The sequence below is a fragment of the Coffea arabica genome, chromosome 10c (genome assembly GCF_036785885.1).
Source record: "Coffea arabica cultivar ET-39 chromosome 10c, Coffea Arabica ET-39 HiFi, whole genome shotgun sequence".
NCBI classification, from domain to species: Eukaryota; Viridiplantae; Streptophyta; class Magnoliopsida; order Gentianales; family Rubiaceae; genus Coffea; species Coffea arabica.
Genome location: NC_092329.1, coordinates 52,423,012 through 52,447,804, shown reverse-complemented (window position 1 = coordinate 52,447,804; position 24,793 = coordinate 52,423,012). Strand labels below are relative to the sequence as shown.

The 24,793-nt window shown below is 35.5% G+C and overlaps 2 protein-coding genes across 2 annotated transcripts; one reads left to right on the top strand and one right to left on the bottom strand.

The window, feature by feature from the left end:
- Positions 1-3,890: 3,890 nt before the first annotated feature.
- Positions 3,891-6,868, top strand: LOC113713231 (sm-like protein LSM3A). The gene is made up of 3 exons (XM_027236906.2): positions 3,891-4,079; positions 5,246-5,341; positions 6,568-6,868. Exons 1-3 carry the CDS (start codon positions 3,960-3,962, stop codon positions 6,646-6,648), a joined length of 297 nt encoding a protein of 98 aa, XP_027092707.1. The 5' UTR covers positions 3,891-3,959; the 3' UTR covers positions 6,649-6,868.
- Positions 6,869-7,029: 161 nt separating this feature from the next.
- Positions 7,030-23,267, bottom strand: LOC113713230 (exocyst complex component SEC5A). The gene is made up of 21 exons (XM_027236904.2): positions 22,611-23,267; positions 21,916-22,061; positions 21,740-21,831; positions 19,689-19,883; positions 19,479-19,606; positions 19,179-19,337; positions 18,111-18,215; positions 16,818-16,892; positions 15,410-15,541; positions 15,140-15,310; positions 13,923-14,012; positions 12,644-12,770; positions 12,359-12,569; positions 11,657-11,772; positions 11,337-11,571; positions 10,582-10,675; positions 9,159-9,236; positions 9,013-9,069; positions 8,638-8,787; positions 7,795-8,010; positions 7,030-7,530 (listed from the first exon to the last, which is right to left on the bottom strand). Exons 1-21 carry the CDS (start codon positions 23,103-23,105, stop codon positions 7,288-7,290), a joined length of 3,315 nt encoding a protein of 1,104 aa, XP_027092705.2. The 5' UTR covers positions 23,106-23,267; the 3' UTR covers positions 7,030-7,287.
- Positions 23,268-24,793: the final 1,526 nt, after the last annotated feature.

Below are 24,793 nucleotides of genomic sequence, written 5' to 3'. Positions count from 1 at the left end.
CGCTCTTTCCTTTTTCCCCCTCAGACGAAAACCTCTCCCCCCTTTAGCCGCTGTCTTTTTTTTCTTTTCCTATCTAAAACCCTAGCCGCTATAGCTCCCCTCTATTTTTCTTCCTCTGTTTCTTTCTTCTCACCAAGCTCCCAGACCTCTCTTGCATTTTTACTCTTTTTTTTCCTTTTGCCGCAACGCCTTGCCTCACGAAGCTCTCCTCTATTTTTCTTCATAGCTTGCTATTTCCTTTTTTTTTTTTATGCCCTCTAGCCGCCTCTTGCCTTTTTCTTTTTAGCCTCCCGTGGCTTTTCTTTTGCTTTTCTGTGTTTTTTTTTTTTCTCAATCTTTCCCAGATTCAGCCGCCACCCTTGTTTTTTTTTTCTTCTTTCCCTTTGTTTCTTAGACGAAAACTCCCTCATTTTTCTTCTTTTTTTCGGTGCCACTCTACTTCTCAAAACCTTAGCCGCCCCCTCTTTTGTATTTTCTTTCAAAATTTTTTTCTCAAACTATTTTTTTTTTTTTTTTGCAAATGTCAGACACGGATGTGCTGACTGGGCACGTCCGCGACTGAAATAGCACTAATTTGTGTCGGCTGCAGACGTGCCCAGTCAGCACGTCCACGACTGACACAACACACTTCCACTGTCGGCCGCGGACGTGCCTAGTCAGCACGTCCGCACTTGACGTACAAGTTCGTGGCAGTCTGCTTGTGTCAGTCGCGAACGTGCCCAGTCAGCACGGTAGCTATAGAATGAGAAATACCTATGTCAGAGGTGCATTTGGCGGTTGTTTTTTTTGTTGGCAAATATTCTGAGAAATTAGCCGCTTTTGAGAAAGGATATTAAAGTTGTAATGTATGTAGAATTATGCGGTGTGAATACTGATTCTAGACAAAAATTACTACAATCATAGACTAATCAGGTAAGTTTTTCTTCAAAAGAGACTCCAAACTTTACAAGACGGAATAAGCAAAGGAGAGAGATACATTAGAGGACTTTCGAGTCGAATCAATAATCTAATGGTTACCCTATTAATCATAGTTATAAAATCCGTCAACCCGGCCAACCCATCATTGGACCGGGCCGGGTCTCTAATTAGATCAATTAAGCAATGGAACCGTTGACTGGTCAACGACCCATGGTTCAATCGGATTAAACCAAAAATCCAGCCGATTTTGTGGAGAAACCGGTTTTGAGGAAAAAATTTTACCAAGTTTTTTTTTGAGATTCAAACCTATGACCTTAGGTTAAGGTTGATGACGTGCTCACCACTAGACCATTTTGCCACATGTTAGCTAAGTATCATCCTTACACTATATTAACATTTTATCAATTTTATCTTTATTCTTTTTTTATTTCTTCAAAACAAATTTATTTGGAATCTTTTAATACAAACATATGACCCCCAAATTCTATAAATTATAAAATAGATTTTAAAAATAACATATTACTTAATTTATTTTAAAATTACTTAAAATTCGTAAGTAACCTAGATAATTACACTAAACATAGATAAAATTTTATACTTGAAGTTTGGTGGATTACTAATTAAATTTATGTTTTGTTGATTCTTATATGAATTAATTATTCTATAGCAAATTAAATTAAATGAGCATTTGTTATGACATTATTTATTACAATTTATATCATATATCCTATATCAAAAATTACAAGATATAATATTTAAATATATTTAGTGATCCACTGATTCAACCACTCATCCACTGGTTAAACCAATGGTCCGTTGACCGCCTCCTTCGCCGATCTCCTTTCCGGGCGAGTTTAATAACTATGCTATTAATGTCCCCATCGAATTGTACTACTCCATATTCCGTACTTATTTAGCAAAATTAGTACTCCGTACCCTCAACTTAATTGCAACTGAGAAAAGAGTAACAGCTTTATGTAAAATCATGGACTAGTCTGAGCTAAAATGAGGCCCACATCTGAGTTTTAGGTCAAGTCAAGTTGGGCCAAGACAAGCTCAACCCAGTTGACACCAAGCGACGATTTAATTTTTTTTTTCTTTTTTTTCATTTGATGTAGAAAATCAAATTGGAAAAAAAAAGAAAAAAAAAAGCTGCGTATGCAATTCCAGAAATGACTTTAAAACTTATGAAGCAGTGATGCAATCACTGTATATCAATCAAATGTTCTTGTGGTTGTACAAAACAATTTGGTTTGATTTTAAGTACAATGCGGAATAATTGATAGGAAACCATTTTTGTCACATATTCATTGTTTTAAAATAAAAAGAGAGAGAGAGAGAGAGAACGAAAGATATTGGAGTTGACCAATCCAATTTTGTGCCCAATATGCTAAAAGAGCTAACGTTAGGTCTTAACATCACCAAAATATGAGTACTTTTCAATAAAAAAGGATGGAATTTTCTTGCTTTGGAAAGCTGCCCAAATGAGAAAGTTGCTTGAGCCAGAAAATAACATGATGTAATTATTAATTTTATATGGATAATTTCAAAAACCTCCCCTAAGATTTGTGACAACGTGTACTAAGATCTTTGAGATTTTGAAAATTACACTTGCCTCTTCTATTTATTTAAAACGACGACACTAGCCTTAGCATATTAATGAAACTCTCTTGTTTCTTATATTTATACAAAAGTAGGTTTTACGATTAGTTTTTCCTTTTCTCTTTTATTTCTCCCTTTTATATTTTGCTAGTGAAACTACATAATTATGAATATCTTCCTAGCCTCTATCGAGACCAAATGTCGAACTAGTGACTTTTTTCTTTTTAACAACTTTGAATGTAATTCAATTTTTCAGCTGATCCTTTTTTTCCCCTTTGGTATCAATATCAACAATAACTCAAAAAGAAATAGCCTAAAACCATTATAAATTTTGGGTAGTTCTAATGCTAAAAAATCCACAAACTCTAAAAAAATTATGGCAACAGTTTCTTCTCCATCTTTGGAAAAACTATGCTCTAGTAAAGCATTATCAAAAGTAGCCTATCTGAGTAAAATTTTTTTTCTGTTGTTGTAGTTGCTTACCAAACAAAAAAGAATAGTTTTGAAAATTTTGAATTTTGTTCCTTATAATTGTGCTAAATTATTTTACAAGGGAAAGTAAATTAAACTTTATTCAATTAGGCATTTTAAGGTATTCATTGAAATTTTTGACCAAGTCAATGTTATTTTGAGTTTGGTAATATAAGTGTTAAATCAAGAGGGGTAGGTGCAATTTTTGAAAGTTTCAAAGAATTTAGTGAAATTGTCAGAAACTTCAAGAGAAGTTTTCAAAATTATCCCTAATTTCAAATATACAAAATTTGGACATAAGTAGCCTAGTGTCTTAAAAATTTACATGTAAGTTAGAAAATTATTTTACAAAACCATCATCATAGTTTCAAGGTAATTTAACACTTAATTAGAAATTTCTGAAGTAGAGTTGCAAAAAAAAAAAAAAAAAATTCAACTTCACATCATGAACGGCATATTGACACTCTCGTCTAAAGAATATTCACACTCTAAAGAATACATGTGCTTTGATTAAGGAGTTAAAAGGGTAAAAAACCAAAACCATATTCTCAATTTTGATCATTCCATCCATATCAAAACATAACATTATTGGACAATAATTGGCCTTTGACACAAGTATTGTAGCTAGGAAATCACATTACATTAGCATAATTTAATTTTCACTTAGGTCTAAAACCTCATTGAATAGTGTCTAAAATTTTCACCTTGCACAAAAAATAGTTTACAAATTACAAGTAGTAGTAACTTTTTTTTTTCCTTTGAGGGTCAAATAGTAGTAACTTCAAAGTGTGCACACAAATCCACATACTCCAAGTATTAGGAGGGTTAATGTTGTTATTTAGTAAAAGACCAAAGAGGGTCGTAGTTTTGGTTACTAAGTGGTAGCATAGAACCAAAGGCAACATAGCAAAATACAAACTGAAAGGGTGTAATCATCAAAAAAGGGGGGAATTGGAGGTGGGAGACAAATGGGGAGCACGGAGGAAGAGAGTGCAGTGAAGGAGCCATTGGACCTCATCAGACTGAGCCTCGACGAGCGCATCTACGTCAAGCTCCGCCACGACCGTGAACTCCGCGGCAAACTCCATGTATGCTTCTTTTCGTTTCTTTATTATTATTATTATTATTTGGGTCTGTTTCTTGTTTTGTTTACCTATTTTTGTATGTGTTCAAAAGCTACCTATTTTCTTGTTTGTATGCATTTGTATGTGCAGAAGCTCGCTCAACTGGGTTCGATTAAAGTTTTGTTTTTGATTTTTGGGAGCATACCCTTTGGGTTTTACGAGTAATTTGTGATTCAGCATTTTTTTAAGCCACATCGAATGGAAGAAAGAGGAAAAAAAGAAAAAAAAAAAAAGAAGCCAAGAAAGTAGTATTTTATGTTTTTATGTAACATTCTGCAGTGGATTCACTTGGATTGGGTCAAAGTTCTGCTTTTGATGATTTTCTTTTTCAATTTTGGCGATTTTACAGCAAACCCTTTTGGGTTCGATAGGAAATTAAAGACTGTAGAATCAATTAAAAGGAAGAAAGAAGTCAAAAGAATGTAATTTAATGTCTGTGGAGACGTTCACGTAGACAACATGGATTCAATTGATTGATTGATTTATTTGTTTGCCGTTTGGTAATTTTGAAGCAAACTCTTTTTCTAAGAGGAGTACTTCGCTATTAAGCAGTAGAGTGAAAACAAATAAAAAGAAGAAGAGAGAAAAATCTATTTTTGGGCAGTCGAGCTATACTATTTCAGAGATTTTGTCATGGTGGAAAGGGGAGGAAAGAGAAGAAAGAGTATGTGGGTTTTCTGAGTTTATGGGGTTTATTTACCTGACTGCAGTCTGCAAACTTCTTAAAATTCACCTTTGTTTCCGGTGATGTATTGACTATAAAATTATGTCCTGGGTTGATGATTGAAAAAAGTTTTAATCATTCTAATTAGTCAGTATATGGTGAGGCTGCTGCATATAGTCCTTCTAAGCCCATATTGACCAGATCTTTGAGAATGGGATCTGGGTACACTGTTTGAGATTATGCAATGTGATGTTTGTGGTGACGGAATTAGAGATTGTTGTTAGCCATCTCATGCCTCTTGGACTTGCTTACTTTCCTCATGCAGATTTCAAGGTAACTGGATTTCTATACAAACCGTAGATTTATTCTATTTTTAATTATTTGCCGCTCTTCTGATAAATATGTTAAGTATATAATCCACGCTGTCCTGCAATTCATATTATTCTCTGTGTTGGAAAATTTTCAGGCCTATGATCAGCATCTAAACATGATACTTGGCGATGTTGAAGAAGTTGTTACAACAGTGGAGATTGATGACGAGACTTATGAGGAGATTGTCAGGGTAAGCATACTTTTATTTTGTGTTGCTTAATTTGTGTTTTTTCTTTTGATGCCTTGAGCGGTTTAACTGCCGCCCTGTCTAAAGTATGAACCGTAAATGCATGATAAGTAGGTTTGACAGAAGGAAAGAAAGTAGAAGGGGTTTACAACTTGATAGATTATGTTAACAGAAGGAAATAGAGTTAATAAGATTTTGGGACATAGTAAATGGGATTTTAGGCAAGAGAATGGAGCTGGGAAGATGAAATTCTTCCTTCTATTGATATGAAAAAAGATTGCTTATAGTCTCACTCCTATCTAACGTAGCTGATTAGCAATTTCACTTTCATGGCATAGAGATAGCTGACTATGCAAGTTTTCACTATTGGCTTCTTCACCAAGTACCTTGTTTTGTTGAAGCATTACTTCTGTTGCTCCCTTGAGGAAACTATCATTCAATATGAGATATCTATCTAGTATGACTGTGCCGACTGACCACTTCTATCACATCCATGTCATGACACAAGGATACATAAATGATTAAAATAAATTATAGTTAGCCAGGATGAATGCAAGTGCATAAATTGCTGCAAGCACAAGATTAGAAGGTAAAAAATGCGAAGTTCCATATTGTGAAGATTCTCTCTAGGCAGGTATGACATGAGAGGAGTTAGTCTCTAATTTATACTCTTGGTCCCTATATCAAGGCACTGATGACCCAATAATTTGTAAAACGAGTTGACGAAATAGGATTGCTGCAAGATACAAAAAAAATCTGAATAGTAATTGATTTTTTTTTGTACATGCAGACCAGTCAAATCTGTGGCTTAAATGTGTGTACTGCTTTGTGTATGTACATAGAACATAAGTTTCTCCATGCTTGCTCAGAACCAATGTGTTGCTTCCCCCATATAAACGGGCAAATATAGACAAAAGAAGACAGAGAGCAACATCACGTAGAGCTCTGGTGCGAGCAGATTTTTCCTAATGAGAGCAGTGTTACTTAAAAGCAACATCTTGCTTATACTTGTATGAAAATGGCCATCACTAGTTCCAAAATATACCCCAGATTTTTTTTTTTTTGAATTACACTGATCAACCAAAATTTTAAGTGGAAGAATTGTGCTTTTATTTGGGTAAAAGGAAGTGTGTTGCAAATGATGTATTAAATTGAGTTTCTTAAGAAACAAAAAAAGGTTCTGTTTATCTGTACGCTGCTTTCTAACATTGGTATGTTATCTGCTGCAGACCACAAAGCGTAATGTTCCGTTTCTCTTTGTAAGAGGAGATGGCGTTATCTTGGTGTCGCCACCGCTTAGGACAGCTTGAGGAAGAGGAGGATCTTCTCTCCTCTTCATTAGTGTCGTATTACTACTACTACTGTATTGCTTGCTTTTTCATTATTTGTCAGTTTTAGAATGACTGACTTGAAGCAGATTCAGCAATGATCAATGGAATGAGATTTGAATTCAAGAAAAAAAAAAATTTTTGTTTTTGGTTGGATTGTACAATCAAATCTTAGTTCATCGATTGAACCTATGTTTGGGAAGATGTTGATTTGGGCTCTCTCCATTTAACTATACGTTCATCATGTTGGCTATTGAAAACGGTTGTGGTAGTACTCCTCGTAGCCTTACTAGTTGATTTAAGATGACTGCAATAAACAGATCAGGTACACGAGTCAAATTTTATAGGGCAAGAGTCCCCAACTCCAATCAAACAGCTCTCAATTCACAAATTGGCCAACAGAGAAATATTTTACAGTTTCATCAATCTGTAACAATCCAGGCGTAATAAAAACTCGTACAAAATCATGCTCTTGATGCAAAATGGGAGGAGGATAGACAGGGCCAGCTAGGAAAATTTGGTAGTGGGATTTCTTTTCCAGGAAGGATTTATGAATTAACTAGAATACAACAAATTACAGAATGCGGTTGAAAAAGAATTAAACAAGAATCACAAAGGTAATCATCTACGCCTATGCCTGGAGAAACTTGGGGACCCAAAAGATTGAGAGCTTCTAAAATTTCGACTGGGAGAATCCATTCCTCCTCTAAAAGAGTCCATTGGCCCTCTAAAAGAAGCATAAGCTGCTTTTGCTGATTCTGGAACCGAGTCTAGAGGAATTGATTCCACAAAACATGCTGTATTAATACGCGTCCTCTCAAGTTCAGCTTGAAGGAGCTCGGCACTATACTGCTGGGCAAGCGCCTATAAGAATGAAAGCCAATTTGGAAGCAAGAACAAAAAAATTAATAATATCATTTTTCATAAGCATCGAACCAAAAAGAAAGCCTGGCGCACAATTATTATGAAAATCATCATTCAAGGTATGAGTTGATCATGAAGCAAAGTAACTGTCATGTAGGGGGGAAGATTTGAAGCGAAAGCAAACATCTGAAACATAAAAAAAAAAGCATAAACTCCTGGCCAAGAGGACCAAGAATGTTGCAAGAAAAACAGAGAGTTCCTTACTATTAGGTCATCTGGAGAGACAGTCATTCCTTGCTGCCTTTCATCAGCCATGACATCATCACTTCCACGTGTAGGACGACGTTGATGACTTGGAGTTTCAACAGTTTCTGAGACGCTCTCAGTTGCTTTTTCCAATAGATCTCCTTGTAAAGACTTCAGAGATTCTCTTGCATCTGAAGTAAAATATGGATTCAATATTGTCTCAAAATACTCCAGCTGCAGAAAGTTCAAGACCATATTCAACTGTTAGAATAAACAATATTCTGAAGCATCATGGAGAGAGAAATTGAATATGGCTAATTAACACCGAACAAGAATACACCATGAAATTCAAGTTCTGTTTCTTTTGTTTGCAAAAGTTCTTTATAACTTTCAACAACGTCCGTTAAGGTAAAATACACTAGTGTCTTTCCTTTTCTGGTAGTTTTCCCCTTTCTACTTATATTTCCCTTCTACCCTTTTCCCCTCCCAGTTCACCATCCCACAAGCCTCCCACAGAAAATGAAGTGAAAAACTGAAACAAGTTGTCAGTCCATTGCATTCTACCACTTTCAATTGGCATTAGATCATAATGAACCGAACCGACTAACAACTGCATGGGAAATATCTACAACATGGGTAGCAGACATAATTAGTTATTGCGTTGAAGACACATTTACAAGAATTTGTAAAGGCTAAGGATTGGGGAAGTGTTTGAGCAAGGGGTGTTCCTTGTGGGGTTATATCACTTTAACAACTTGATGGAGTGTATGGCCTTCTAACCTCATAAAGCTCAGTGCCTTACATCAATAAAAATTACAAAATTTGTATTAAAAAGAACTAAAAGAACAATTATCAATTCACCTCAAGCATCAGCTGACAGAAACCATTTGCATCCAATGCCCTAAAATCTTTCATCTTGTTCTCATGGAAAATGCTCAGGAAAGTGTCAATCAGGCCTTCAACAAGGATACCAAGTGTCTTATCCAATAAAGGCTTACAACAAGCAAAAACCTGCAATTGAGAATTAAAAGAATGATTTGGCATAACATGTCAGAATATTTAACAATTAGTTTTTCTTGAGAATATCCACCAAATTGTCAGCGAAACTGCAGACTTGACTATTTTTGGTTCCTTATGGTCCATAAAGCCAAGACATAGAACCAACAAGAACCATCAGCTAGGCATACATCATAACAGAAAGGTTTTCAATGAGCCTGGAAAAGCATGTAAAAGTACCTCAGCATGCACAGCCACCAGAGTGTGCAGCAACTCCACAGTCACATCTCGCACACCCTGCAAGCATACAGAAAAGTAATTAAACAAACATGTCTTTGAAACCTAAAAGAAACAAAAGTCAAGAGGAGAATAAAGCGTGTGCTCACTTTGACAGTAGGTGCTCCGCCCCATTGAATTCCAGCATCCAGCAAATAGTTCACAGCAGCTGTTCTGATCAAGTTTGTCTAAGACAAACAGTTGACCCAAAAAAAAAAATTCCAGTGCAAGGAGGTCCAGCATTAATAATAGGAAGAAATGGAGTTGTCTACTATGCTACCATCATACATGAGAGAGTTAAACCAGACCCATTTAATTTTGCTATCATATTCAACCGCTTGCCAAGCTCTATATGCACTCCAATTTATCCTTCACAACTAAAAGTTTTGCAAGGTTCAAACATATAAAGTCTATGCATGTCCATCGATTTTTTTTTCCCTCTTACCAGATTTCTTGAATATGCATTTTGTTACAAGCTTGCAATGGGACCTCACCTTTATGGTAGCACATAAAAAAATACTTCTGGATTTAAGATTAGCTTCAATAAAAGAATATAAAGGTTATACAATAAGCCCAATCCTCAAGATACAATATTCTATAAATTTCAGTAAATCTTTACGAGGCAGGCACAAAAAGTAGCAGTGTGTTTTTCTTGGACAATCTTAGTTGTCATGGTTGCAGTATAAATTAACTCATCAACAGTTACTTTGATGGGAAGGTCAATTAATTCCTAAAAGAACATTGTCGCTTTTAGTAGAAAGGCAGATCTGAACATGTTAACAGAACCAAAAATACATTTACGTGTGTGTTTGTCTATATATATTAGGTCAAGAAGATTTTGATATAGTTTTAATTCACCCTTGTTTCGTCTCACTTCGTCATTTGTGCAATGACATCTTCTACCAACTCATTTGACCCACAACAACAAAAACATCTCAGATTTGATCCAAAATAGGGGTAACAAAGTGAAAAAAAAAATGAAGAACTGTGTGTGCACAGATAGCCTACATGACCAGTCATCAATTTTTACACTAAAGATAGATACATGTCTCCAAGTTCCTCAAAAACCTAGTTGGAGTAAGGATAATGGATAAATGCATGACAGTCAGATGAGTATCCACTGGACATGGACACTTGCTCCAACAGCAAAGATTATATTAGACAGAGTTTCTTATCCTGCTAATTTTCTCACTACAGTTATCTTTTCAGCCATGGGAACAGATTGTGTTTCCTGAACCTCACTAACCATCTTCCCATCTAAACAGGATCGCAATCGCAAGCAGGCCAAGGAAGCTGCACACTTCTGATTCCATATATAACTGATGATAAAATGGTCATCTCATATTAATATTCTACTACTGTCCACCACAGAATCAAACAACTACAAGTTTAAGTTTTAACTCAAAAAAAATAAAATTTAAACTGTAAGTTCCATCAATTAGACAAAGCAGTAGGTGCATATAGAAGATCAGGTACTGGAGAATACAGCTGTACAATTTTTAAAGGCATCCAAAGATTTGTAAATGCTCATACCTTTGCAAGAGTATACTGTGCAAGCACCTTTTCTTCAAGTCCAGAGAAAGACATAATCAACTCTTGAATGTCAGTGTCCTCCTCATCTTTTACCCTAATGAACATGGATAAATTAGCCCACCGTCACAAGTGCAACCACAAGTTTGAATCAGAAAAGCTACCTTTCCAGCATGACTCAACCATTACCCAACATAATAAGAACTTCGAAAGAGGTATAATAAAGAGTACACATGTGCATCCCACAAATAGAGGAGAAAAGGGTTGTAAATTTCTAATTCTGCTCTGGCTGATAATCCGATACTTTTTCTTGTGTCCTAGGAAAGGTTACTCAGGATTATCATTCAGACTACATAGGAAGAGGCTAGCAATCTCTTCTTCTTTAGACATTTTTCCTTGCCATCTGCTTTGCAGGGGGTAACGGTTGGGAGAACACTAGCAAACTAATTGAAAATCATGATAAGCAGATATTAGTGGATTTATAGATTGATTGAAAGACAACCCAAACAAAATATTGCCTCGACCAATGTGGATGAAAAAAATTGTGCAAATGTAACAAAAAATATAAATGCCACATTCAATCCAGCTTAGACAAGTCATTCACAACCATATTGCTAGCAATTGCATCAACCCTCTTTCTGGGTCGCACTAGTCAATTTAAAAATGATTTACACACAACAGAGAAGCCTAGTATCACACAAAACATAAGAGAAGTTTTGGTCCCAGGAAACATTCAAGTCAACGGACTATTTAACTACCTTGGAGGGAGCCATATCTGTTTGTACTTGACGTGTAATTCACGAGCAAGTTCATCTTTGCAGTATCCAATATTGCTCAGGACCATCAGCAGCTGTTGATGTGCATCGGTGACACTTCCTGGAAGGGGATCAAATGATTTCTCTTGAAATTCACTAGAATAACCATTTACAAAACCTGGACTTCCTTTGCTTGTTCTGTTCTCTGCAAGCTCGCTGCCAATTTGCTCCAGATGAACTAATACAATCAGAAATTACACTAATTAAGGTTCCATTTTTTCGGCTATGATTTCCACCAATGAAGCATCAACTTATGTTCATACCATTAAAATCCAGCAAACAGTTTAGAAAGGCAATTCTAACAGATTCTTGTATTTCTTGAAGATGCAAAAAGATGTCTTCTGACCTCGTCGCCTCATTCTTCAGAGACTGAATCATCCTAAAAGGTTAAAAATTAAATAACTGCATTACAAGGATGATACGAAATAAGACAGTTGCAAACATTGTTAGATGCTAAGACGTTCAGAATGGACCAAGTTCATAATAATCTCAAACATACTTTCAAACATTCACCAAAAAAAAAAAAACCCCTGCAACTCCATGCGTCCTATACACTTCTGCATTCTCACCTCCCCCCCCCCCCCGGGCCCGCACCTTCCTTTCTATTGCATGGGTTGGGTGCATGGATGAGGTGGGATGGGGTTAGAATAGGCTCGGGGAGAAGGGCAAGGGAGCAGCAGTCTAGCAGTGTGGCAATGGTGAAGATCTTAGAAGTCCTATGGTATTGGATTGTAGGTGCTTCCATTCAAGCGTGAGCAGACTAACATACAAAACATAACCAAGAAAAGGGCAATAATTAATCTTTATGCATATCGAGGTGTCTCACCTCAGGGACTTCAAGATAAAATTTACAATACCTCTGTAATTCATGATCTAACCCAATTCTACAACGGTTGAAGAATTTTCTAGCAAAGTAGGGAAATTCTCTCCAATAACAAGTAACAAAGAAATATTTTCATACTTACTCATTGATCTGATCCATTGCTGACACAATAAATGCACGAAATGCCAGAGGCAGGGAAGAGATAGTGTAAGGAGATTTATTCCTTTCCAAAATAGACACAGGCACCCAAGATTCATCTTTCGATATCTCTTCTGTTGAAGTTCGCATCCATGAGCAGAGCCGTAGAATGTATATTTTTGTAATCTCACACTGAAGCGCTCGGAGAACTGTTACTGTAGATTATTACAAAATACATTAAAACAATTTCAAAGATAATAACCTGAAGAAAAAGAGGATATGCGAATACCAGCAATAGAAGGTGCTGATTCTTTTGCTTCGAAAGCTTGGCATGCTTTAGATATCTCTTTTAGAGATGCAATCAGTGATGGCCGAAGAACATTGGAGTCTTCAAGGTCACGGAATGTGTTGAGAACCTGGACAAGTACTTTGAACATTTAAGGGTGTTTTCATCTAATATTCAAGCGTTTGAAGGAAGAATGCTAAAAACAAGGAACAATCAGAAGAAACATCCTCTAAAGAGCATAAATGCTTAACTGACCTAAAATAACAGGTTATGCATATAATAAAATGTACTTGGATAGACCAACATGAACCTTAAAAACAGGTTAAGCGCACAATATATAATAGCCGAGATAACCAACTTATCCCTTGAATTTGTACAGCCAGTGACACTTCAGCTCAAACAAGTTAAGCTCGAGAAATAAAGTTTCTTATGTGGCTGATGTGATGCCTGAGCTAAGGAGGAAGTGCCAAACATTTACTGAATGTTTAAGTTTCATCAGCAACACTCCACACAGATGATTGGAAAGGGATGCAATGGCTTTCAACCAGGTCAAGTGGCACCTTGACATATGGAAAATAAATAAAAATGTTTGAATGTGTTTTCAAGAGTCAAGACTCCTGCTTTGATAACAAAATCTAGTTCCTTTCATTTCAAAATATACAATGTCCTCAAAGAGTACTCCACTATGGTGGCATTGCACCTTCAACAGAGGGAAAGGGCTTGAAAGTCATCTAGAAACTGAAATGACAGAGGAAAAAGGGGGGAAGAAAGTCTCATTTTCTCCTAAATCTTTTCTCTCTTTTTACTCTCAGGTATGGTTCGTAAAAGTATAAATAAACTATGCCTAAACATCTTCACTGTAACTGCTGTATTCAAGATTCTGCTTGTCACCAGAAGGGCAGGCAGAGACTGCTGATATACATGATTCTTTTGTATGATCAGTTCATTGCCTTTATGTTAGTGTAAGAGCTACAATAGTCATTTGCATGTTGAAGACGTGTGTCATTAAAAGTATTTTGGCCTTTGATCATTTAAGGGAGAAGCAGTAGTGTTGCAGTCTTTCCCTTGAACATCAAATTTGACCCCAGTGCACCTCTTGGGCCTTTACTAAACCGTAAAGTCTATTAACCTACATGACTAATGTGTCCCCTTCTTCATCCATCTTGACCTATAAATTTTTATCTGAGTTTACTTAAATATTCCACATCAATGTCCAGTGTGGTGGTAAATATGCACTTGAGCACATTACACTTCTTCAATGAATTTACTACGAAAATCTTACCTTAGACTCATAAGCTGATAAAGTATTGCGTATCATCCCAGCAACTTCATCAAGAGAATGACTTGAGTACTTTCCATCAGCAACTTTTTCCTGAATTTTATTTGCATAGTTATTAGTGCTTGAATCAGAAGATAGTTCTGAAGACTCGAAATAAGAAACAGAGATACAATCACATAAAATTTCAAGGTTGATTTATTCCTAGTAAGCTATGAAAATTTAAATACCAAGCTTTCAACAGCGGATTAGCATATCAACACAACAAAGAAAATGTAGATGTTCTACTCAAGATCACGTCATGACATTGGAATCCTTTCATAATGACAAAGAATTCTAATATTTGAGAAAGATGGAAATGCAATTGACCTTTGAATTAGTAAAACAAACAAGAAAACAATACACACACACACACACATATATATATAATATGCTAATGGTATGGTAATTTTTTCTTTATTTTAGTTCAGTTTAAATCCTTAGGCCAACATGTACTTGTGGAGAACTGGTGGCAAAACTCCAAGTATCCTCAAGCTTTACCTGGTAAGCTCCAATCCATCTAGTCTCATGCTATCTTGTTGAAGAAAATGTGAATTCCCACAATCATAATTCCAAAAAATACACATGCTAGATAGTCTCAAGCCCAACATTTACAAATTAAGTTACTCAGGTACAAAAAATGTTATAAGTTTAAGGGAGAACTCTTCCATTCAGGGTATATGGATTCATGCAACGGGAAAACATAAAGGCTTAAAAATATGTCATTGTGCTTTTCTTTCCAAATATCACAGAAGAAAGAACTTAATACCAATACCTGTAAAAATTAAAAAATCATTTAATCTCAACATCCATTTAAACCTTTCACGTTTAGGAATAACCTTCTGGCTAAACACTAACACTGTTCTCTAAAGTTTACAGATAAAACTAGAAATTAAGATGCTAAATATTCAAGAAATATATCAATTATAGTCTTGAAAAAAAATTACTCGAGATTTCCTTTATCCAGCAATAAGCTTAGCAATTAAAGGAAAAGAAAATAGAAGAAAACTGCAACTCTTAACCATGCCGCAAGCATCAAATCAGAAATGAAGAATATTATAAGAAAATAAAAATCAAAATTTGATGATGTCGCTAGACCCACAGGCCAATTCAAAAGAAAAAATTTTCAAGAGATCCACTCTATAATTGATAATCAATGAAGCATCGGGATAAAAGATGAAAACCTTAGCAAATTTCCCCGTAGAAACAGCAAGGGCTACTTTCCAAAAGGCAGGTACATGATGGATAAGTACAGCAGTCAACCGACGGATGTACCTTCCTCTTAGGGCATCAACTTCTTCGCTAATCATGCCAAGTGCTTGTTGATCTCCCACATGTGTGTCATCTGCATCCAACTGACAACCACACATCCAAAAATGTCAGCATTATGGATTTCTAAATGAATTGGCAATCAGAAACAAAAATTCAATTAGGGTCATTAAAACTGCACTTACAGACTGGTCTTCTTGAATTTGCCTCCATTTTGCATCCGATAGAGCTTTTTCATGCATCGCATTCTGCACAGCCTCCATTCTTATTTCATGATCTACAGTGCACTTTTCAAGCAAACCTCGAATTCTTTGATTCTGACAAATATACAACATAGTGTAATTCAGCAAAATGTCCTGCTGCTCAATGTGATCAGAAAATTCTTCCAACTTACATACTAGTATATCAAACAAGAAATTCTCTACAACCAGTGTGGAAGTGGAACTAGCATCGACAAATTTGTGGTTTATAGAGTTGCAAAAACACAGTATGACTTGCCAGATCCTTTTGAAATTATGAAGAGTTCAAAGTTGTTGCCGCTCAAAAGAGATGAGTATAAATACCATACATCAAGAACTAAAGTTAATGTAATATATTGGACGCACTCTTACTCAAATGTTTCTCATTCCACTTCATGCTTCTTTTCAAGTACCTCCCATGACAAATGGCCAGAGTTTCATAAAAGTCCATTGACTTCAACTATACAAATTACATTTGATGGAAGTATATGAAAAACCTTATGTTCTATAGGAACTTTGGTTATTTTTCTCCCTCTTCCTATTTATTTCATTTTATTTATTCATTACTCAGTTTTGTTTAGGAGTTCTGCTTGCTTGTTGCGCTACTATGGGTTAACCGACTTGGCATCAGAATCTTGCAAATCAATTCATTCATCCATCCAAAAGTAGTAGTCTTCTCCTTTTGGGCCAGATGTCGCAGCAGGGGACACATGCAGTTTCAGTTAAAAAGCTATTGGAGTTTGCTACTATTTTGAATGATTTCTTTCAGAAGCTGAGATCTAACTACTAGAATTTATAGCCTGGTTACGTACATCACAGGACTTTATAAACAGATGAATCACGTTCAAGAATAAAATACAGGATTTACTAATAGTGATTGATCAATTATAGGGTTTCCATAAAATATGATTTTGCTTCCTGATTTGCAAATCTATGGGTTTCCTTTGTCATGTCTACAATAACCACCGTGTAGTTAAACAATTCTGTTGAAGAAATCTAGCATTCCACAAGTGTTAATGTTTTAAGTAGACATAAATGTTCAAGTTAAATAATAAAGAATTATTCATTAATCACCCAAATAATTCTTTTTACTGGAAGATGGAATCTAAACCACAACAGAAGTAGTTCACTTCAGTTCCAGTGGAAGTAATCTCCACAATCATATCAGGTACTTGTGTCATTATACTAAGGACATAGGTCATAGAATGCCATATTTGCCCTGAGGAACTTCATGTATATAGTAGTTGTTTTCTGCCAAAAGTATCAGGCAATCTTGAAAGTGACCATTTTACTACATCCTCCAAACAAATTTAGAAAGCAAGTTGTATATTTTACGAGAATAGAAGTTTCTCACCTGTATACTAAGGTAATGCCATACAGGATCTGACTCAGGTTCCAGCTCCAATAAAAGCCTTACAATGTTTTCAAGCTACAGAAAACATCAAAACCAGCATGAACAAACATGACAATATAAGTATGTACAAGCAGCTCCATAAAGCAGGGTAGATGCAAGTGCATGGATTTCTGACATATCCAAATGAAGAACTACACACCCCAAAAATGCAAAGATGCATTAATCAACAGCTATAAAATGATTAGAAGCCAGGAGATATAAACAAGATCTCAGCACGCAAACACACACAAGCCAGATCATTTTAACTAATACAGAAATTATTTTGCTTTCAACAAATTTCTGACCTTCCTTATTTTAAGTTACTTTTGACCCTCCGCATTTTTGGGAGGGTGGGGGGGCCTGGCCTGAACAAGTAATGCTTCACTAATTGTTCCTCAAATCAGAAGCCTAATCTCCAGCCCAACTGTTAGTCCTTTGACCATTTACACAGCTTTGTTGGTAAAACATATCCACTATAAGACAAGAAAGCAATTTTTCCCCCCAATCACAGTGATTCACGAATCTATTCTACCAACAAAAAAAAAAGTATATAAGAGTTTTGGTCATGGCCCACAAATTAGTTCATTAAACATTCCAAATTATGCTCAAATTTAAATTTCTACTTGTTTTTCTCTTTGTGATCAAAATCTTGAAATTCACCAACCAATGCAGAAACCAGCTACTGTATGAAATGCAAGGAAAATTGGGCCTAAGCCATATGTGTGTCTGCCATTGCACATCTGTCCTTTCCACAGAATATAAATTTTTCCAACACAACCAACAAAATACCTTGTCTCAAACCATATTGCTTTTCTCTTAGGTTATTATGCGTGTGACACTACAAAAGAAACTGTATTCCAGTTTTATTTGGGGAAGTGACTCATTAGCAAGCCATAAACCACTAAGCAGGCCAATTATACAGTCCTCTAATACTGATCAGATTTTTTTTTTTAACCAATTCTACAGTCCTCTAATACTGATTAGAATATTTTTACCAGTAAGCAGGCCAATTCCACACTCCTGTAATAATGATCAGAAATTTTTAAGTCACTTCAGAAAGATATCTGCATGTACTATCCAACTTAAACCATGAGACACCTTACTAGCATTCCAATCTTTAATTTTCACATTTGCCAATTCACGGCATAAAACTCACTTCAACAAACAATTTGGAAGAAACAAGCATATTGTAATCCTTATTTTTTGCTGATGTTCATGCACACAGAATTCAGAAGTAGGATAGAAGAACTTTACATTTGTCAGTTCAATATGCGGATCTTCCATGGATTTATAAAGCATGCCCTTGAACTCTTGCATTACTTTTTCAACCTCCTCAAGTACACGTTTAAGAATTCCAACCTGTAATATGTGCTATGTAAGTAACCAAACAGGGCATACTTATAGAAACATCTAGTATCATTGGATCTAACTTGTAGTTTCTTTACACATTAAGGCATGCTTCATTACATTCGTAACAAGACGTTTATCAATAAAACATAATATCCAAAAGCATACAAATGTTATGGACGCAATAATGCATATCCCTTATTAGAGACAGATTCTTCACTTTGCATTATAATGAAGGCACAAATTAGCTATAATAAGATAAACTGGCTCTAACTTTTGTTAGTCATGCTTTTATCAATTATCGAAATTTTTGACCCTGCTCCAGCTAAAAAAAAAAAAAGATCTATAAATTATGATAAAAGCATGACTAATTTCAACAAAAAAACCATTCCATTGACATGTCCTTGCCCAATATCAAGTATATGAACATAAAAGCAAAAGGTTTTACAATTGAAAGCAAAATCAAAGTATGTCTAGATTTATTTGTGTCACTCTGAAGTCTCAAAACAATGGTGGAAGGTAGATTAGATGTTGTCGCCTACAACTAGCATCCCTATTTACCAGGCTAGGAACTTCTGTTCCTTAAACATTAAAGTACTAAATGACAGGTAAAGACATGGTATTCTCCAAAGCCTTCCCAGGTTCTTGGTAATCAGAAAGGATATCTGCCTCGTTAGGAGGAATTCAAAAGAAAAAGATTATACCAAGTATAAGAGCCAGCAAAAGATTGCAAGTCATAGAACTTGTGATTGTCCGCAGCTTATTCACACAATGAACAAAACTGAATTAATTTGACAAGCCAAGTGACCAGAAAAGAGATGTTGAGCTTGACACATATATGCGTTAACAAACTGAGAAAACTAAAACCTATAAAAAGAAAAATAAAGGAACAAGATACACTTAATGAAATTTGCAACTCATATTATGCCAATAACTAGAATGAAAACACTCTGCAATAAGGGACAGATACTGTACATGGGAAGGCAGAACAATGGATTTCGCTTTCCTGTACTCCCGAACTGCTAAGTCATATTCACCCTTGCTAATATTCCCACGAATTGCGCTTGGCAAATTAAATAGAGTCCGAAATCTCTGCAGCATTCCTTGCACAGACCTGATCTTTTCTGCTTGAGCCTACATAGCAAATTAAAGTTGTCAATTTGCAAAAGGAAGATAAGAAAAATAGAGTGAAAGAAGAAAATCAAGACCCCTGAACTGGACATCTGTACAGGGATCAAACTCCAAAATCAGTATGGTATCGAACATCCTACTAACCTGTCTCTCAAATAGAGACTCAAAAGCGCGATTAGCAATTGAAGTGACTCCATGTATGCAATTAAACAAGTGAGACGTCCCAGAACCCTCTGGGTCTTCTTCTATTCGTTTCAACTTTGACTCAATATCTGTTATCAGCAAAGTTAGTCTGATTATCATCCAGACTTTGTATGCAAATGAAAATGAATTCTGATAATGCAAAATACTCACCATCAATTGTTGTTTTACAAGAAACAAAACAATCAAAATTTTCTTTCACCAACTGCTTTTTTGCTTGTGTACGCCCTTGAAGATCATTTTTCAAAGCCAAAGCACCAGCTTCCAAGTCTGCTGCACTAGTGTCACAATGTACTCGGGAAAGAAAAAGCCTTGCCTCAAATTTCTCTGAGTAATAATTTAACCTATCTGCAATATCCATTGAAGCCATTATAAGGAACTGACTACCCAGTGTCACAACTGACAATAAGTAATACAGTGAGACTTGGTAACCATTAACTCCAATACTTGTTCTCAACTTCTTATATTTCATGACATATTATATACTTAAAAAACAAAACAACTAAAAGCTAAAATGCATCAATAAATGCTGATAGATTCTGAAATTAAAGATCAGCAAAATTTCTCATTAACTACTGATCAAGAAAAGGAAGTCAAGGGAGAGAAGTAAGATATTTGAAAGGTGAAAGAAGAAATGAAATAGAACACATAAATAGACAACCAAAGAATACCTATATTCCTTTCTTTTGATACAGAACCAAAGAGTATCTCAACTAGCATTATTTCAAAAGTACACAAAAATAACCATTTACATTGTTGGATTAATAAGCTTGTCCAAGTCTCAAGATTACTGTGTGCTAAAAATGTCGCTCAGCTAATGCACACGTAAATAGGACCAACTAAATCATCCAAGAGGAACTCGTCAAAAAATTTTACATGAGAGCAACATTCACTTTTAAGGCAACAAATTAATATTTCCTCTGACCTCAGGGATTCCCAAAATTAATATATACTCCTTGATGCTAGTCTTAGTTGCCATACACAAATGCAAAAAACTCCAACAGGAAGGAACGAGTATAGAACTAAATAGAAAAGGCACAAAAATGAGCAAACAAATACAAGAAAAAAAAAATCCACGAGCCCATTCTTCACTTCAATTTGCTTTGTTCTAAAGCATTTTTAGGACACCATAAGACAAGAAGCCAGCCTTCTGGCTGACAAGTTGCCATAGTGTCAAATTTAGAAAAAGACTATTCCAGTTTTTGACACTTTAAAGGTGATATTTTCATTAACGCCTCTTGTTGAGACTTCCAGAAGGTCCTTGCCGAGGTTTATAGCTTTCTGCTCTACCTTTTTTTCTTGCTTTCTTTAAGTTCCGCCCACATATAATTTGCTGGCATTAGGAAAGTTCAGATTTTGGGGTTTGTCCTGTATCACTGAACAATCTATTAACATCTTCTGTCACTTAACCATAATATGAACCTCAAACAACCTGCAGATATGCACAACTTAACTCCACTAAAGATCATACATACCTTAATATGAACCTCAATCAACCTGCAGATATACACAACTTAACTCCAATAAAGATCAAACATACCTGAAGGGTGACAGATCAAAGATGCACTAAAGTTCTAAACCCTATTAAAGAAGCGTGCCCCCAAATATAAAGCAACAAAAGGACTTAAAGTTTCTGAAGCCGTAAGAACAGTATAGAATGCATAAGCATGAATTGTTTGGTCAATGGTTCCATGTCCTCAAACAACACATCTACTTAGCTCCGCTGAAGATGTTTGCAGGTCACTCAGCCTGAAATCAGGGGATTCTATCCAACTAAACATATTAACTACGTTCAAATTGGAATAAACATTGAAAAGTCCTGCAAAATAATGGGAAGTTAAGAATTTGTTGTCAAGACATATGAGCAACAAACTTCCTCTATTGCCCAGATAGCAAAGCTACTCTTTTTCAAAGATATGGAAATCGATCTGTTACCACTGAGTACAAAACTTACAATCATCCTGGTGTAACAGACAAATGTAAATGTCAAACAATTTTTATAGATTATTTGATAATTCTATTGAAGCAATATAAGATGACCAAACAAAAAAAATGCAACTTTTGACAAGGAAAATTATTTCATATTAAAGTATCTGATATATCAGCTAAGACTTCTTTACCAATCTAGTATCTGATGTTCAGATTTTTTTATAAACTTGTTCTGGTTAACATCAGTAAAGAAGGTTCTAGTTAAAGCTGCATACCACGAGCATTGGCATCTAAAGGTTCTTTATCAGCCATGGATGATGGGGGTCCTGAATCGCTCATCAACCTGAATGTCTTGTGATTAATTATCCTGAAACATAATAATCAAAAGCAGATGAGTAGAAACAAACAGTGAGAGGTGCGCTGCAGCATTACCAGCACAAAAAAACATTACCCCAATCCAAGAGGATCTATCCACTCAACACCACGTGGAAGCGACTGTAGACTGCTAAGCCCCTTTTTAGCCAATGCAGCTGCCTCAATCTTTGGAACAGCTGGGACTGCTCGCGTTTCCCTCATCTCACGAACCCGCCGTCCCAACTGGCCAAAAAGTTTTATTTCAAAATGCCATTTACCAAAATGAAGTATACTAACTAAAGTTTAGGCGAAAGAGTTTCCCCTAATTCAAAAAGGAGCCCCAGCCAATCAGCGTTGGCTTACTTCACTTCACTTCATAAGAATTAATAAGCACGAAAGACTATCATTGAGCACGATACAGGCCTTAAATTAGAAAACCATAATTTTCACAAAAAACTCCAGTAAATACTGATCCAAACATCCCCTTCCCCAACTTCCCACCTCTCCCAAAATTATAAAATCAGAAAATAAAAAAGATGTGGGTATAAACCATGAGAAAACAAATTACTTGAAACGCCTAGAGTGTGCATAAAGGTTGGGGTATCACCAAAAATGAAAACAAATACACCAAAACATGAAAATTACATCAATCCATCCAGGATGTTTTGTTTTTGTTATAGGAAGGGGAAGGCAAGACCAAATTGACACCTATAAGCTGAATGCTGAAAAGGAAGCAGAACAATTCTGAAATGGGACCAACAAGAACTGCTGAGTATATACTCAAAACTTCACCTCAGATTCATCAACGTGCTTCCAGCAATCAGGCTCACCACCATCCCACCCATCATCATCCCTCCCACCTCTCCCTCCTCCGCTCCCAGCCCGTCCTCTCCCCACAAACCTAGCCCTGTCTTTCGACGAGGAATCCTCATCGCCGGACGAAATGCTAAGCATCTCCACCTCCGAATCATCATCATCCTCCACAACCTTCCTCTGCTGCTGCTGCTGCTGCTGCAGCACCTGATTACTCCCACTCCTATTACTATTACTACTCCCACTCTTCTGCTGCATCCTTCCCGTCGCTACATTCGAATTCAAACTCGAATTCCTCCCAGCCGCCACCGCCGCCGGCGCCGGAGCTCGCTGTGGCGCTGGCTGGACGTAATTCCGAACAGGCTTCGCAGGTTGTTGTTGAGAAGACGGCTTGCGGTAATTGAGATCGCGCTCGGCCTGCTCGCGCAACGCGATCTGCAGGAGCTCGTCTTCGTCATCACTGTCGCTCGACATTTATTACTGCAGTTTTGGAGATCTTATTTATTTTAATATTTTTAAAAAATATGTGTAGATACAGAAATGTGTATGTATAGGCGGACACGCAGTAAAACGTGTTTGTGCGTGTGAAGTTTTGGATCGGTGGAGAGTTTGTGGGCGAAATGATTAAAGAAGTTCAATAAATTCCGGGGGAAATTATGCAGGTGGGGAAGGGGACGATGAAGGAGGGGCAGATTCGGTGTGCTGGTCAGATTCAGGTTTTTTCCAATCTTGAATAATATCTATTTGCCACGTGGAAATTTAAAAATTATTCTATCTTCTTCTATTTCAGTTTAAAATTTAGGTTAATAACATTTTGGCCCCCTGAGTTTTGAGACTAATCGCATTTTATGACTCTCAACCTCAAAAATATACATTTCAGTGCCTTTGGATAAAAGTCAAGATTAAAATTTTTAACTTTACCAAACAATAAAATAGGTGAGTGTTATGACTTATCACAACATTGCTCTTTTGTTGCCGAAATTTAAAAAATAATAATAATTTTAGTTTATTATGATTGCCCTTTTTTTCCCAAAAAAATTGAAATTTGATTTAATCTTCATTTTTTACCTGTAAATTTAAAAATAATGCATAAGAACATGTTTATAAAATTTTGGTTAATTATTTACTAACTGACTAATTTGACAAATAAAAAATGACAATAATATAATTTTAATAGTTTACATAAACTAATATAAGAAAAAACTATTTTTTAAAAATAACAAGTTTAATAATCTTTGCTATTTATCATTATTCTATGATTTAAAATCTAATGAATTAAACAAAAATACATTAAAAATGAACATTAATCCAACAGAAAAAATTTTAAGGATAATAAACTAAATGTAAACTTTTTTTAGCTTTTTATCAATTTGATATTCTTGTACAGTAGATGCCATATAGATAACGCATATGATTTAACAATAAAAGGAAAAGTAATAACAACCCATAAATCAAAGGGCAATAGTCTCGTTGCAATAATATATACATTTCTAGCTTTTGAATAGTTTTCATGAGAGTGAAGCATATATTTTTAAAAGTTAATCACATTTTATCCCCTTAAAGAATACCTCATTTATCAGTTTATCCTCTAATTTTTAATTTTGCTCACTTAACCCCCTTTAGGACAAAATTACTCTTGCATTATTTTGACTTTTCATTTACCTTGTTTTCCTTTCTTTTATTTCTTTTTCTCTTTCTTCTTTATTTAATTCTTCCTCTTTCCCACAAAAATCTTCACCTTAATGATTGAAATTAAAAAAGAGAAATTGCAGAAATCTATCTTCTCCTTAAATAATTAAAAAAATATTCAAATCACTTTCCTAAAATATTTTTTTAGCCTTTCAATTCTTTTAATTTTTTATTTTCCTCTTTCCTTTATAGTTTCTCATTTTATTCTCAAGAAAATATCATAAGATGAAATTGTTTTCCTTTCTTTTATTTCTTTTTATCTTTCTTCTCTCTTTCATCCTACCCAATAGAAATTTCATTTCAATGAAAAATTTTGTTTTGAGTTTGTAATTGCATATTTTTGGGTGAAGGTTTAAAATGCATCAAAAACTAATTTTGATTTTTTGTATGATACCACGTGTCACAAATTTCAATTGATGATTATTAATCAGGTCACAATTTCATCTTAAGATATTTTCTTGGGAATAAAATGA